A 15,195-nucleotide genomic window follows, 5' to 3' on the forward strand; every position below is an offset into this window, starting at 1 on the left:
AATGTTTTGGTGTACTGATGATGCCAAAATGGAGTGGTTGTTTAAATCAAAAGTATATAAGTTTGCAACCTTTGTCTGTAAAGCATGGGAAACAGGTTTATTTGTTTAATATATGTAATTTATGTTGCTATTCTGGTATCTGGTCCTTTGCTGTAAATAATGGTGTCTTGTGAGCCCGTTTGGGCTGGGTATATATCTTTTTATGCATGACTCAATAATAAAATAAATACATAAATAAATCATTGATTCATACCATAACAAAAATTGTAAACAGTCATTGCTTTGTATGTCATGAAAAAAGTCATACAAAATGTAAACATAAATGACATGTATTTGATGGCATGTAATTAACCACTGTGACTTTGTGTTTTTATTTTTGGGGGGGGGGTTTCATCAGAATACAAGAATGTAAGGTCAAAAAGAAGTCTTTATCAGGCAAATACATATCATCTACAAAAAGAAGAGGAAATAACTGAAGTTGCATGCCTCAGATTTTAAATATTCTGTCTAACTCTGAATACCCTCAATTCGAAACACATTCAGAACAGGGAAATGCAAGCTATCCAAACATGACAAATGATGTTGAAATGTTTTAGGTGACGAGCAATTCCCATGTTTGCAATCACTTTCCTTCTTTCTCTCAGAGTCACTTGCTTTTCTCTCTCTTCCTCTACTCGTCCATTACGCTGAGCGTGGCGCTGCTCTTGGCCTTCCCCATTGTAAACTTTACCACCCCGCTCATGTCCACACTGGTCTTTTTCAGGGTGAGTTTGTGGACCGTCCCGTGGTTTTCCAGGCGGACGGAGGGGCCCGGCTGAAGGGCCTCTCCGTTCAGAGTCCAAAGGGGAGGCTTGTTTATGGCGACAGACACCTCACACTGGAAAGATGCGGGCCCAGGCTCAGTTACCTCCACATCCTCTAGCTCCTTGACCATTACAAGGGCTTGGGCTGCACACAGGGAAAGAATTATCATGGTAAGGAAAATAAGAGAGAAACCATACTATTTACCCATTAGTATTGCTAAAAACCCATCGCAACCAAAGACCCTTGGTAGTTATGTAAGCTGGAGCAGTAAAGGTAATGCAAAAGGTGCTCTAAGCCATGTTGGGTGACGTCACTTCTTGTTGCCGTTCGAAGTATTGTCAAACAAAACGGAGGCTAGCTCTACCCTCCCTCCTCATCCTGTCCCCTTCCGCACACTAACCCCCCCCAACCCCCACCCCCAAATCCTTCTTGTCGGTTATTGGCTGGAACGCTGTTATTTTTTGTGGTGCGAGTTGGTGCAGTTTGTTTTTGTTACAGAGATTTTTTACAGTGTGTTCAGGGGACAGGCAGCTAGCGGATAGTGAGGAGATTTTTGCTGTATGTGACAAAAAATATTGTAGCCTAAAAAACACGCGACATCGCTTAGAGCACCTTTAATTCACCTTTAATTTGTGGCTCCTTCAAGGACGTCTGACACAAATGCCTTAAAAGCTCTCAGCGCAACTTACCTTCCACCATCAGTTGGGCTTTGGATGTGTGCTCCCCCACCTCGATGCTGTAGGTGCCCTCATCCTCTACGGCCACCTGCTGGATCACCAGTTTGTGGGAGCAGCCGTCGGCCAGGATCTCCACTCGATCTGAGGGAACCAGCTCCTCTTTGCCCTTGTACCAGGTGACGCTGGAGCGGGGCGTGGAAACGGTGCATTCGAGGATCACGCGGTGTTTCTCCAGGGCGGTTCGGTCACGCAGGGGTTTTACAATGGAAACGGGGAGTTCTGAAGCGAGAGGAAATGTTTTCATATTATGTATGGGACATTTTTAGGCTGTTAACACCCTAAAACATGAAGCAAGTAAGATATTCAAGAGGTGAAAATGGACTTACCTTCTACCTCAAGGTAAGCTGTAGATTCAACATCCTTGGCTACAAAGCGAATTTCCCCAGCATCCTCAGCTTTGACGTTACACATCAGAAGGAAGTGTTTCGTCCCTGAAGAAGAACAACTATGAGAAGCTGCCTAGGCCAGAATTGAATACTTTACTTGCACATACCTATATACTGGTACTTAACACTTGCACATACATGCATACTTCAGTTGTACATACATATATACTTCAGGTGCTATTTAAGTGATCTAATATATTTATTCATCTTATCAGAATCACTCAGTCTCATTAATAATCAACCCCCTCCTTTTCTGACCTTCAGTGCGGATCTTGATAGTGCTAGTGGGCCGGATCTTGTGGCCGTCTTTGTACCACTCCCCAGTAACATTCTCCAGAGAAACCTCACACATGAAGACAGCATTCTGGTCCTCCTGAATGTAAAGGTCCTCCATATCATGCACTATCTCCAGCTTATGCTCTTGAGGTTAGTGAGGTTAGTAAAGAGATTTAGATCAGCAATATTAGAAACCAAAAACATTCTAAGCATTTTTCTCATTGCAACCTCTAGGTGGAGATATATACATACATATGAGCAATAAGCTATTGCTCAAGTTACATTGTTTGCACACACAACATATAACTAAGAGGAGCCTTGAGATCATTAATGTCCACATAGTTTTATGTAATGTAATTATTTTCAATATGTAACGTGATCTGTGTTGTAGCAGGCCGTTTTCAGATACTTACCGAAAACCTCCAGTGAACAGGAAGTGTTGATTTCCCCTGTGTCACATGTGTAGGTGCCCGAGTCAGCCGGGGAGCACTGCATGATCTGACAGAATCGCTTGCGGCCCGTGGAGTAGATCCGACAGTTGTTCCCCGGCTTCAGCTCCGTCCCGTTCTGATTCACAGAAGAAAAGGAACAGAGGTATTCCTTGTTAGTCTTAAATCTGTCGCCATAACGTCTCGCATTCTTCTACAATGAGCCAAAACATAGTCAAGAGCAATGAGAGTATTTATTGGTTTGTTTTACCTTAAGCCATCTGACTTTGATGTTTTGTCTGGAGAATTCACACTCCAGAGTGGTTGGAAATTCCTCCTCCACACGGACGTCATCTAGCGTTCTCAGGATAAACACTGGAGTCTCTGTCAATTTAACAAATCCAATCAATGAGTGAGTGAACCGACAAATCAACAACCTAATGAATCAATCACTCTTTTGGTTATATCTCTCTATCTATATAATAACTAGATGTATTTGGTTTTATTCTCACCACCATTATCTCCCTTATGTTGTATAATATATAATCAAAAACTACCAAGACCTAACAAGGGAGTCCACAGGCCAGCATTTACCTTTGACAGTGAGCCTGGCAGTAGTGCGCACCCCTTCGGCTGAAAAGACAATAGTGCCTGTGTCTTCCAGGGTAAGGTTGGACAGGGTGAGGCCATGCATTAGCCCATTGGCGCTCACGCGCCACTGGTTGTTTGGTTTCACCCGGATGCCATCCTTCTGCCAAATTCCCTCCACATCTGTGTGGGAGAGCTCTACCTCGAAGGAGGCAGTCTCTCGTTCAAAGGTTTCTTGGTCAGTTAGGCCTTTACGGATGGAGATTTTACGGGCTGGATTGGAAGAGATGAGGGAGATGAATGAGTTTTTTTTATCAATACATACAATAATGTACTTCTCCTTAGGAATGGTATCATGATTAAATGATTCCATTCCGATGTTCAGAAAAGATGCACGTGAGGAATAATTGCTAAATCCTGGAAAAAACATCTGGGAATGCAACATTTTGGCATTTAATTTCATAACAGCATCTTACATATAATGACACTTCTTTAAGGCATAGCTACCACTTTCACTGTACATTTATAGAACACTGTGTTTCAATGTCAACAAAAGGTGGTTCAAATATAGACCTAGCTCAGTTTATCGTATTACAAAAACAACACCTCCTGGAGCTCCATGGTCCATTGCCCCAATGTCATTCAGTACACTATTGTATAACATCATGGCTGTGTTTCATATACCTTTTCACACGTACAGGTCTAGCTTTGCTATTCTTAGTAGATTTGTGCTCTGTCATACTGTGAAAAACAACAATATGTACTGTTCGTTGGTTACCCAGAACGCCTTTGTTTCCGATACAATGCCAGTCACAAAGTAGTACAGTACACTAACTACTGAATTATTCCTACTTATTGGAAGTGTTCAAAAATAGTATTTGGATAGTATGTCTGTTAATGCTCAATCAATTAGACAATGACTCTGTTTGTGGGTCCACAGAAAATTAATTGATAACAATATTGTGAATTGTTAACTCATTTAGGTCATTTATCAAGCAAACATGCAAATGTCAGTTCATGTCTTAACATCTCTTGCAAGATTTCATCCACACCCCACCTCGGACCACTTACGCTCTACATTGAGCTTGACCTGCGTACGGTCATGCAGAGTCTCGCAGCGATAGGTTCCCCGGTCTGAGAGAGTCAGGTTTTGGATGGTCAGACTGCGTTTACAGCCATTCTGGGCCAGCGTGTGTCGGGGACCAGGCTGGATGACCACCCCTTGCCTCATCCACTGGACCTCTCCCATTTCAAGGCTGATCTCTGTCTCCAAGGTGGCCTCACCAAACTCTTCTGCCATGACGGCCTCCATTTTCTTAGTAAACATGACCTGAGCCTCTGAACATAACAAGGACATATACAAATAAAGTTTAAAAATGAACTGCTGGTAATTCTGGAAATACAACATATCCTCTTTTCCCCTCATTAAATTGTCTTACCCTGAACTTTGAGGGTGGCTTTGCTTATTTGTCCCTCAGCCTCTGCTGTAATCTTTGAACAGTCCAACATCTGGCACTTTTTGATAACCAAGGTGTGGCACAGACCGTTCTGGTTTGCCTGGAATCGATCGCCCAGGGTGATGGCCTCATTGTCCATGAGCCAGACCAACTGGACATCCTCAGGGGAAACCACACATTTGAAGGTGGCATCTTCTCCTTCAAGCACAGTGGTGTTGTGGAGCTCTGTGAGGAACTCCACCACTCTGGGCACTGAAGAGACAAGAACGTTCATGAACCTGCTACCTCACATAAGAAAAGACAGTCAAAGAAAAGAAATTCAGGCATACTTACTTTCTACTCTCAGCATTGCCACTGTTCGGTTATCTCTGGACTCACAAGCGTACTCTCCAGCATCTTCTCTGGTTAAACGGTGGATGGTCAAGCTTCGCTCAACTCCATCCGCTCGAATGGAGAACCTCCTGCTTGGAACCACCTCCACCCCATTCCTTAGCCACTGGACATCTGCTTTTGGCTTGCACACCTCACAGCGAAGGGTCACCATACCATCAGCATGGGCCACAGTGTCTCGAAGTGGCCTTACAAACTTGATTCTCATTTCTGTGATACAAGAAAAACAAAGTTTAATTGCTTTTCAGTCCGAACTACAAGTGTTCTACTATTTTACCGGATCACAAGATAAAACTGAAATTTTAACCTTTCACCAGCAAGCTGAAGTGGATCTGGTCTGTGTCTACATCGCAGGTGTATTCGCCAGCATCAGAGCGCCTCAATGGCTCAATAGTAAGGGTGCGCTTATGGCCTTCCATGAGTGCTCGGGAACGTTCGCCTTCAACAGGCGTCCAGTCTTTCATCCAACGCACTAAAGCACTTTCCTTGGACACGTAGCTCGTCAACGTCACACTCTCTGCCTCGTAACCTGTCACAACGTCATCCTCCTTGTTCACAAATGTAACCGGAAGCTCTTTGACGGAAAAGGATAGAGACCCAAATATTAGATGATTTTGCGATCATATTGATAATCATATCTGTGGGGACATCACTATGAGTTTTTACCTTGAATCCTGACAATGCTGATCATTTTATCGTTCACAGCATCACACACATACTTTCCAGAATCTGAGGGCTGGACATTTGAAATGATAATTTTCCTCAGAGTGCCATAGCTCTCAATGTAGGTCCGGGAGTCAATGGTAAGAAGCGTGTCATTACAGTACCATTGGACGGGGGCATTGGCACGGGACAATTCACAGGCCAGGATCAGGTCTTCCCCTGCCATCATCTCCTGGTAGTCAAGGGCATTTGAGTTGCCCACAATTGTCACTGGCGGCTCTAAGGCCGAGGAGAAAAGACAGATGATTTATTTAAGGAACAGTTTTTAAACCAAATCATTTACTTAATTAAATTTCCTTAAATTACTTCTATTCTCTACCTTCTACCGTAACGTGGAAGGTGGTATTATCATCTCCGGCATCCAGGAAGTACTCTCCTGAGTCTCTGAGTTCAGCATTGAGGATGACCAATGAGCGGAAAGCACCTTCTTCCTCCTCACAGAACCTTTCATCGCCCTCAACACGACAGTTATCCTTGTACCATTTTGTGACGGCGTTGGCTCTGGAGAGCTCACACTCCAGCACAATCTCATCAGAAATCAGGGATTTAACGTTTGTCTTAATCTCTGTCTTTCTTAGGATCTTCACTGGAGGCTCTGATGACACAGTATTTACATATATTGACAGACAATATGAAATTAAGGTCTTTTAAATCGCATTTTGGGACAGAAATCATCACCAAAGCTGACATGACATTGCCTCTTACCTGAAACTTTGACCTGGAAATCAATTCTATCATCAACAGCGTCACAGGTGTATCTCCCAGAATCCTCTGGGGTGGGAGAGTGGATGGTCAGACGGCGGATGAGCCCATCCTCTGTGATGGTGATGTTACTACTCTCCTCTACTTCTCTGCCATTTAGACACCACTTGACTTCCGCACTTGGCCGGGACATCTCAATCTCCAGCACGATTGGTTTGCCGGCAAAACTCTCCAGTTTGTCGGGGGTGTTTTTGGGACGAGTAAGCGTCACTGGTGGCTCTAAATCAATAAAGTCATGAAAATTATAAATTATAGAAATGCTATATATATTACATACATTTATTGAGTATCTGTTTATCATGATGCTACATATTTACCCGTATGTCCTCATTCTTACCTGCAATAGTGACCAGGAAGGCCACAGAGTCATCTTCAGTGTCACATACATACTCCCCTGTGTCGTCCACAGTGGTTATGGGTACAACCAGCCGGCGTTGGGCCCCATCTACCTCCAAGATCAAGTTAGGACTCTCCTCTACCTCCAGGCTGTCTTTGTACCACCGGACAGGGGCATCAGCCTCGGAGATTTCACAGCTGAGCTCCAGCCTCTCGGAGGCCAAATGGGTCAGTTCCAACTCTGATTCACTGGGAGAAATGATTCTTACCAGTGGCTCTGGTGCAGGAGGAGGAAGATATTAAATGTAACCATTGAAATACTTTGGAAATTCCACACATTTGTATTTGAAGTATGGTATAATCAGAAGTGAGCACTAAGGGAAATGTCTTACCCTTGACACTAAGCTGGAAAAAGACAGAGTCTCCATCTGTTTCGCAGACATACTCTCCGCCATCCTCCACTGACCCGTTGAGTATAGTCAGCCTCCTGTAAGGTCCCTCACATATTAGCTGGACAGTGTCGCTTTCCTCCACCTCCTGGCCGTCTTTAAACCACCGCACCCTCCCACTGGAACGAGACAACTCGCACTGCAGGTGGATCTCCTCTGAGATAAAGCTCTCCACCACAACATCATCCTTAGGCTCCACAATCATCACTGGAGGCTCTGTGTTTGTAGTTAGAGAAAGCAGAGTGGCCAGATTTCTAATGTAGCTTATGTGTGAGTAAAAATGCATTAAGTGAGAATGTTCTGCACTTCATTGGCAAATCTACATGTCTTGAAACACTACTCGAAACAACCAGTCAGAAAGGTCCCTGTACCTCTAACATTGACAGTGAACTCCACGCTGTTGTTTCCTGCCTGGCAGGTGTAGCTGCCAGCATCGGAGGTTTCTGCAGAGCGTATGATCAGCCTCCTCATGGTTCCCTCCGCCTGCAGAGTGATGTTGTCAGTGGGCTGGATCTCACAGCCATCCTTATACCTAGTACACACCAAATCACACTCAGACAACTGTAAAACACAGGGTTTCAGGTAACAAACCCAAAAAATAAAACTCAAAACTGCCTATTTAAGTGATCAGTGATATGATATGGGAAAAACAACACATAATCCTTAATAAATAGAATTTGAAAACAGAGCATAAATAGAGGCATCCGCTGATCATTTTCATATCCATTTTTCAAAAGAGGAATTTACTCCTCATCATCTTACCACACAACTTTGCCATCGTCGGTGGAGACGTGGCAGAGCAGCACCACGGGGTCCAGCTCCATGCTGCTCTTATGGAGCTCCTCCTCTGGAACCGGACTGAACTCCACAGAAGGACCTAAAAAAAAAGGAGGGAGGGATAGATGGATGTCAACAGCTGGAACACAAGGTACCAGAGGATGCCTACTTAAAATTATAAATATTCCTACTACAATTTCATAAAAAATTTAAACCAAACGGATCAAGCCAAAAGTTTACAATTAAATGTTGCTTATCAAATTTATGATATAAAATTTAGAAATCGCACATTTGATTAATTGAAAATACCAAATGTGAAGCATTCCTTTGGATAAAAGAACACTTAATCAATTATGAAAACTTAAAAGAAGTTAAACAAGAAGCCTAATACGAATTTGGTAAATTGACTAAAAACATATGGATTTGTATATAGTTACACAATGTGAACGAGCAACAGAGTTCCTAAAATATATATTAAGACCTGGACTATATTTACTTAAAAAACCTTTTACCTGACACGTCCACGTTGAATTTGATGACATCTCCTGAAGTTTCACATGTATAAACTCCAGAGTGAGATGCATCTGCCGACTGAATCACAATCCTCCTCATGTTGCCATCTGATTGGATGTTGAGGCCATCGGTCACCTGGAGCTCCTCGCCATCTTTGAACCAGGATACTTTCGCGAAGGGGTGGGAGACTTCACAGTAGAGTACAATGGGGTCACCAATGTCCACCCTCTTATGGCTGTCCAAGTCTGACAGAGCATTGAATTTTACCACAGCAGCTGCAAAGAAAAAAAAACCCACAAAAGAATAAACAAACTCCAAAGAAATGCCTCCATCACATGCTGAATTTAACAGAAATAACACCTACGTTTAACCTTGAGTACAGCTGAATCTCGGACTCCATTGGCTATGAACGTGACCTCTGCTGTGTCTTCTGTAGTGCAAGTTTGACAAATAACCAATGAGTGCTGTGTTTGGGACTGTTGTATTGAATATCGTCCACCGTGCTGCAGTTGAGCACTATTCAGAAACCAGGTTCCAACCATTGGGGCAGACAATTCGATGGAGAAGTGAGCGTCTTCTCCTTCCATAACCTCACAGCCTTTGAGCCTAGTGCAGATCTTGGGTCCAGGAACTAAGGAAAATGGAAAAAGGTGAATTACAAGTTAATAAATTAAAGCTGCAAGCAGTGATGAACGGGCCCCCGCTGGTCAACGTGGACATATATTCTTTTGACGGTCGGACACTGCACGCAGGACATAAATGTAAATCCCTCCATGGAGTGTATGGCATTGGAAATTACATATGCACCACTTCCTGTGTCAACTATGTGGCACTAGGGAACACACACTATTTCTACGTCATGTTGATGTATATCATGTGTAGATAACACCATCTAATGATTCTCGTCAGGGCTTACTTCCTGTTACCAGTAGGTGGCGCTATTACTATAACTCCAAAACTATAATACCAAATGTCGTACCTCTACGTGAAAGTTAAAGGAGGGGGCATTAACTCTGAAAACTGTTAGGGGGCGCTATTGAGCCAATTTGTCATGCCCAAGGCTGAGACCCATATCAGATCACAATCTTCACCAAGTCTGACATACGTACACAATTACAATTTTTGTGCGTTTTTGAGTTGCACAAGCACTTCATTTCTGTGCCTCAAACACATAGAATAATAATAATAGAATGAAGAAGAAACATTAGAATTTCAATAGGGCCTTTGCCCCCGAACATGTCGGTGCTGGAGCCCTCATTTTTATGTAATTGCTGTCCATTTTCAAAGCAGTTTTACCTTCGTGGTAGCAATTGGTTTCCAATTATTACAATACACACTTGTTGGTGTGCTCAAGAAGTAAATAAATCTATCCTATTTATTATTCTTGTATATTCTGTGTGTGTGCTGTGTGTCTTATATTTGCTGCAGTAGCACTGAAATTTCCCAATATGGGATAAATAAATATCTAATATAATATAATCAAGGCAGCCTGTCATCTGTTTAAACTTTAAACTCCAGAAACTACTACTTTCACATATGACTCAAATTGCATGACTGGGAAAAGGTTTGAAGATCGCCTTTTGCTGTTTCACCTCACTGATATGTTGGCCAGGTTCTATTTACTATGATTGGAGAAAGTCAAGATAAATGTGGCAAATTTACATTGCTCAATCAGATCCGGTTTACAATGAAATACATAGAAGAACACAATTCTAATTCACAGTAATTCCTCACCCAGATGGACAGCTTTGGGAAACTCCACATGGCCGCTTCGCCCATACTTGTTGATGCAACAGACCCGGAACCGGTAGTTGCCATCACACGGCACACTGTCGCCTCCGATCTCAGCTGAAGTGGCGGTCTCTGAAGTGAAACACTTCTGCCACTCTTGGGAGCCCACTTCCTGTCTCTCCAAGACAAAGATGGATCGGGTGGAAGTCGGGCTGTTGGGGGCACGATCCCAGGTGAGCAGAGCGCTGTTGGGTCGATCCACATCCATTTTCACTCCCACAGGGCAGATAGGAGGGCTATGTCGTGTGGCTAAAAGAGGGAAAGGACAAAGAAGATAATTGGGTATGTTTTAACATTATAAGAACTAAAACTCAAAGCTAAAAATATTTTGCTAAGCAATTCTGGGAACTGAAACAAACATGTACGTTAGTGTTTACAAAATGTACCTTTGACTTTGAGACGTGAAGAGGTCTTGGATCTTCCGGCAACAAAGGTCACTACCCCTGAGTCTTGATAGGCCACGTTGACAATGACCAGAATGTGAGTTTTGCCAAAAGACTTCAGGATCGTCTGGTGAGTCTCATGTAGCTTCAAACCGTCTTTGTACCAGTTGATCTCCATGTCGTCGCTCTCCACCTCCACGCAGAACGCAGCGTTCTCACCCTCCAGGACCTCCAGCTTCCGAGGAAGTTTACGAACAATAGTACCTGTAATTAAAATAGGAAAGGATTTTATTTACATTAACAATCTAAACCTTCTGTTTCACTTAGTGGGCATCTTTTTTTCTCTGTAGCAAAACCAAAGATGGTGTACATTAAAATCTTGACTGCTGAAAAATATTCCAGCTGATCTATACATGTAAACTGTAACCCTGTCTTATTATTGCACATGGTTCCACAAATCTAAAATACTACATACCCACATTTAGGACAACATACCTTTAACTGATAGCTCTGCAATGCTCTTTGCTCCATCTGGCATCTCGCAGAGATACACTCCATCATCGTCGGTCCCAACATCATGGATGGTCAGTCTTCTTGTGGCTCCTTTCTGCTCCATCCCATATTTACTGCTGGGCATCAGCCGGTGGTCCTCCAGGTACCAGGCAGATGGGAGTGACTCATCGGGTACCTCACACTCCAGCACGGCGACATCCCTCTCCCTCACCTCTACGTCTCTTAATGGACGCCTGAACCGCACAGCTGGGCCTTAAAAACAAGTGTAGATGTTAAAAGTGGATGAGTTGTAGATTTGGGATGGTTATTGTAATAGTAATAACATTAGGAGTATACTTGTATATATATATATATATATATATATATATATATATATATATATATATATATATATATATATAAAATATATAGCACTTTTGGCTATGACACTTTTTTTTATGTAGTACAAACTCTTTCAGTTCAATGGAATCTCTCGTGCCACCACTGAATACTTTTTAAGCCATGCTCAGTTGCTGTAATGCCACTTCATATTATCTGTACATTAATGACTGGCATGTTGACCCCAAGGCTAAACTGAGAATTATGATAGAGGCAGCTGGCACGGTGCAGAACTGCGCATATGAAGATGCATGTGACCCTGAGAATTATCTGCCCATTATAAAAGGGATTAGGGCAAAATAATCAGCCACTTTAAAAGGTGATTCCAATGCATGTTTAACATTGTACACAAAGCAATTAGCCAGCACAACTATAGCTTGTGGTTGGACCATTAATACTTTCTGTTCTTTTATTCTTGTATTTTATCTGTTTTTATATATTTGTTTTTAAGTACTCTTTAATGTTTTATGTTAATCACTTTGATTTGCCCTGTTGCTATAATGTGGTATACAAATAAAGCTGCCTTGCCTTGCCTATAAAATATTCACTAACATTGACACTAGCACAGAGTCTCTTGAAATGTCTTGTGTTATTTGCTCTCCGCTGTTGTTTGGCATGATGAAGACTGTGCCTTTTGTTCCGCATCTTTATTTGTAAGTTCTGACAGGTTTTCCATCCATCTAACAATCCACTGGCATTTTGATATATACCATTTTACATTTAGAAATCTGTGTGTTTAGCCAGTTAGAATTGCAGGAAAAGTAGAGAGCTATCTCCTACCTTTGACAGACAGGTGAACAGCGCTGAGGGTGTTTCCAAGAGCGTTTGATGCTGCACACACATACAGTCCTGTGTCTTGCACTTTGCAGTACAGAACCTTCAGTGTGTAGTAACCTTCTCTGTCCTCAAATATTAGATGGCGCCTCCCGGGTTCTAGAGGAACCCCATCTTTCTTCCAAATGATCTCTGGCTTGGGCTTCCCTGTCACAAAGCAGCGGAACTTGGCGTGTTTCCCCTCTGCCACTGCAAACTTCTTGGCTTTAGAAGCCCGGACAGGTGGCTCCTCTATGACCCTCGACAAACTGAGCCTCCCGCCCCTGTGCTTCGGCGACCACTCGCTGTTAGTACGACTATTTGAGGACATTTTACTCTCCTCCCGTTCCGGTACAGGCTCGACAAGAAGGATGGCACCGGCCAAGGCCTCACCATAGAAGTTGATAGCCCTGCAGGTGTAGACACCTTTGTCTGGCATGCGGGTCCTATAGAGCTTGAGCTGGAACCAGCCGCCATCTTGATTGCTCACGCTGAAGTGTGCACTCTCGAAGATGTCGCTCAGCTTCTTCCCGTCTTTCTCCCACGTTACCTCGGGCAGAGGAGTGCCCCAGATTTTGCAGGAGAAGGCGGCGTCTTCTCCCCGATCCACGCGTAAAGAGAGGGGCTTGATGAGAAATCGCGGTTTCTCATCAGACGTTAAATCAAACTCCTCTTGTTTTTCACTAAGCTTCTGCTTGTGCTCTCCATTCAGCTCCTCTCCATTTTCTTTGCTGTGTTCACCATTTTTCACTATGCAGTACCCATTCTGGTGTCCTTCAAATTCTCCATTTTTTTTGATTGGTTGCTGCATACCGTTGACCCCTAATTGCCATTGCCCACCTTCCTGTGGTTGGGCCTCTCCTTCAACTTTGAGGGAGGCTGCTGCATAGGTTTCACCTATGCTATTTTTGGCCTTGCAAATATACTGGCCAGCATCCTGCAGAGTCACTCCAGTAATTGTCAGCAGGTAAGCTTTTCCCTCCTCAGAGAGCTTGTAGTGTCCATCAGACAAGATCTGGATGTTTTTACGCTCCCAGATCACATCAGGACGAGGATCCCCACCAATTTGGCACCGTAGTGTGGCGTCTGCGCCACACAGTGCCACCACAGGGCGTGGGTAGCCCAAAACACGAGGTGCACCTCCAAAAATATCCATGATGAAGTCACCCTCTCTGTGGTTTGAATGAAAGGAATCACCTCAATTAGAGCCTCTTATCTTTGGTGAAGGAGCTGTAAGATATATACAATGTATATTTCATTAGGCAATCAGCTTTAATGGAAACAAAGACGCAAACTAAACACTTGCTCAGACCTCCTGACTGGACACAAACCCAAAGTCACAATCTAAACACTAATCAAAACTGAACATGTTTAGTACGGTGTTTATCACATGCTTGGTGGTTTAGTAAAGTAGGTTTTGAGAAAACATAAACCACCCTCGGTCGTCTCTCAGCTGGTGCTGTAACTCATTGAAGAGTGTATTTATAGTGTTAAGAGTGTATTTAAGTAGTCTGTCCAAAAAAAGACACCAGAGACCATGTGTCACATAGCACAAAAATTGTGCAGAGACACACCTGCAGTCACTAACGAAGACACAACTGACCCATTAGTTCATGTATGTTCAGAGCATGAATGTCAGTTGTGTTGCTTTTGTCTCTTTGCATTGTTGTCATTTTGCCTAAGTCATCAAACATTTAAAGCTACATTCGTCTTTCTTGATAGTGTCTTTTTGCATTCCAGCAGCTTATGTTTTGATCATATAGCAGCCAGTGGAAAACATTAGTCTCTCTCTCATGTGGCCCATTTGTTTCCCTTATATTGTCACCATCTTTCTTTTGGCGTTAACCGTCCCTGCTGTATGACGCACCACACCCTCGCAACTGATGTACATCCTCTAAACAGCAAGATCGTCATGTGCCATGTCTTGGCTTGAAAATAGCTCTTTGGGTAGCATATCAGATATTTCTTAAGTCGTATGCTCTTTAAAAGACATGCAACAAGCTCAGCTACAGGTTGAACATGGATAGAAATGATTCTACTTTAGCAGGCCTGAATAAGAAGTAGTGTCTAGAGAGACAAATACAGTGGGACAGGAAAACTTACCGCTAAATGAGTCGCTGTCATTAAAGCATTCTGTCACTGATGTGAGGATTACTCAAAAATAGTGTCCTCAAAATGTTCACGCTGGCGTCAGTTAATTCGTATGAGCTTTGGTCCCTTCTTCAAATTATTCTTTGATTTGTAGAAATGGCAGATATTCGTCATCAAGCTTTGTGAGACTCCTCAGCTCTTGTTCCTTGGCTATCTGGTTTGTTGTTTGTGGATTCTGGCTCACATTTGACCCACCCCCTGGTTACTTAGAGTCATAGCAAGCAAAATAAAATCGTCCATTCACACTTGTTGGCCAATAGTCACAGGTATCATGTCTTGGTTGTGTCCTCAGTTTGGCATTAGGTTGCAGATGGCAGAGAGGAAAATGACTGAAAGTCTTTCAGCCGGGTGCTCGGTTTATGCGTCAGCTCTGATATTGTCATTGTCCAACAGCTAAAGAGTGACAGAGAGAGTTGGAATTGGGAGGGGGGGGCATCAACTGCTTTCACAGCTGCTGCCACTGCAAGCCGCCATCTAAAAATACCAGCAGCTTCAATGACAGTGGGCCAGATAAAGTTAGGTCCTCCATTCACAGACCGT

At 43.2% G+C, this 15,195-nt stretch overlaps 1 protein-coding gene across 1 annotated transcript; it reads right to left on the minus strand.

The window, feature by feature from the left end:
- Positions 1-323: 323 nt before the first annotated feature.
- obsl1a (obscurin like cytoskeletal adaptor 1a) lies at positions 324-15,038 on the minus strand. The gene is made up of 25 exons (XM_028572149.1): positions 14,608-15,038; positions 12,472-13,734; positions 11,296-11,565; positions 10,804-11,064; positions 10,361-10,666; positions 8,991-9,257; positions 8,626-8,901; positions 8,099-8,213; positions 7,708-7,868; positions 7,280-7,552; positions 6,889-7,164; positions 6,495-6,770; positions 6,109-6,384; positions 5,733-6,008; positions 5,374-5,640; positions 5,010-5,276; positions 4,659-4,928; positions 4,291-4,557; positions 3,226-3,492; positions 2,903-3,015; positions 2,617-2,770; positions 2,186-2,347; positions 1,868-1,972; positions 1,494-1,760; positions 324-948 (listed from the first exon to the last, which is right to left on the minus strand). The coding sequence occupies exons 2-25, from the start codon at positions 13,658-13,660 to the stop codon at positions 671-673; spliced, it is 6,639 nt and encodes a 2,212-aa protein (XP_028427950.1). The 5' UTR covers positions 13,661-13,734; positions 14,608-15,038; the 3' UTR covers positions 324-670.
- Between the last annotated feature and the right edge of the window lie 157 nt (positions 15,039-15,195).

Source organism: Perca flavescens, chromosome 24, assembly GCF_004354835.1.
Source record: "Perca flavescens isolate YP-PL-M2 chromosome 24, PFLA_1.0, whole genome shotgun sequence".
Lineage (NCBI taxonomy): Eukaryota > Metazoa > Chordata > Actinopteri > Perciformes > Percidae > Perca > Perca flavescens.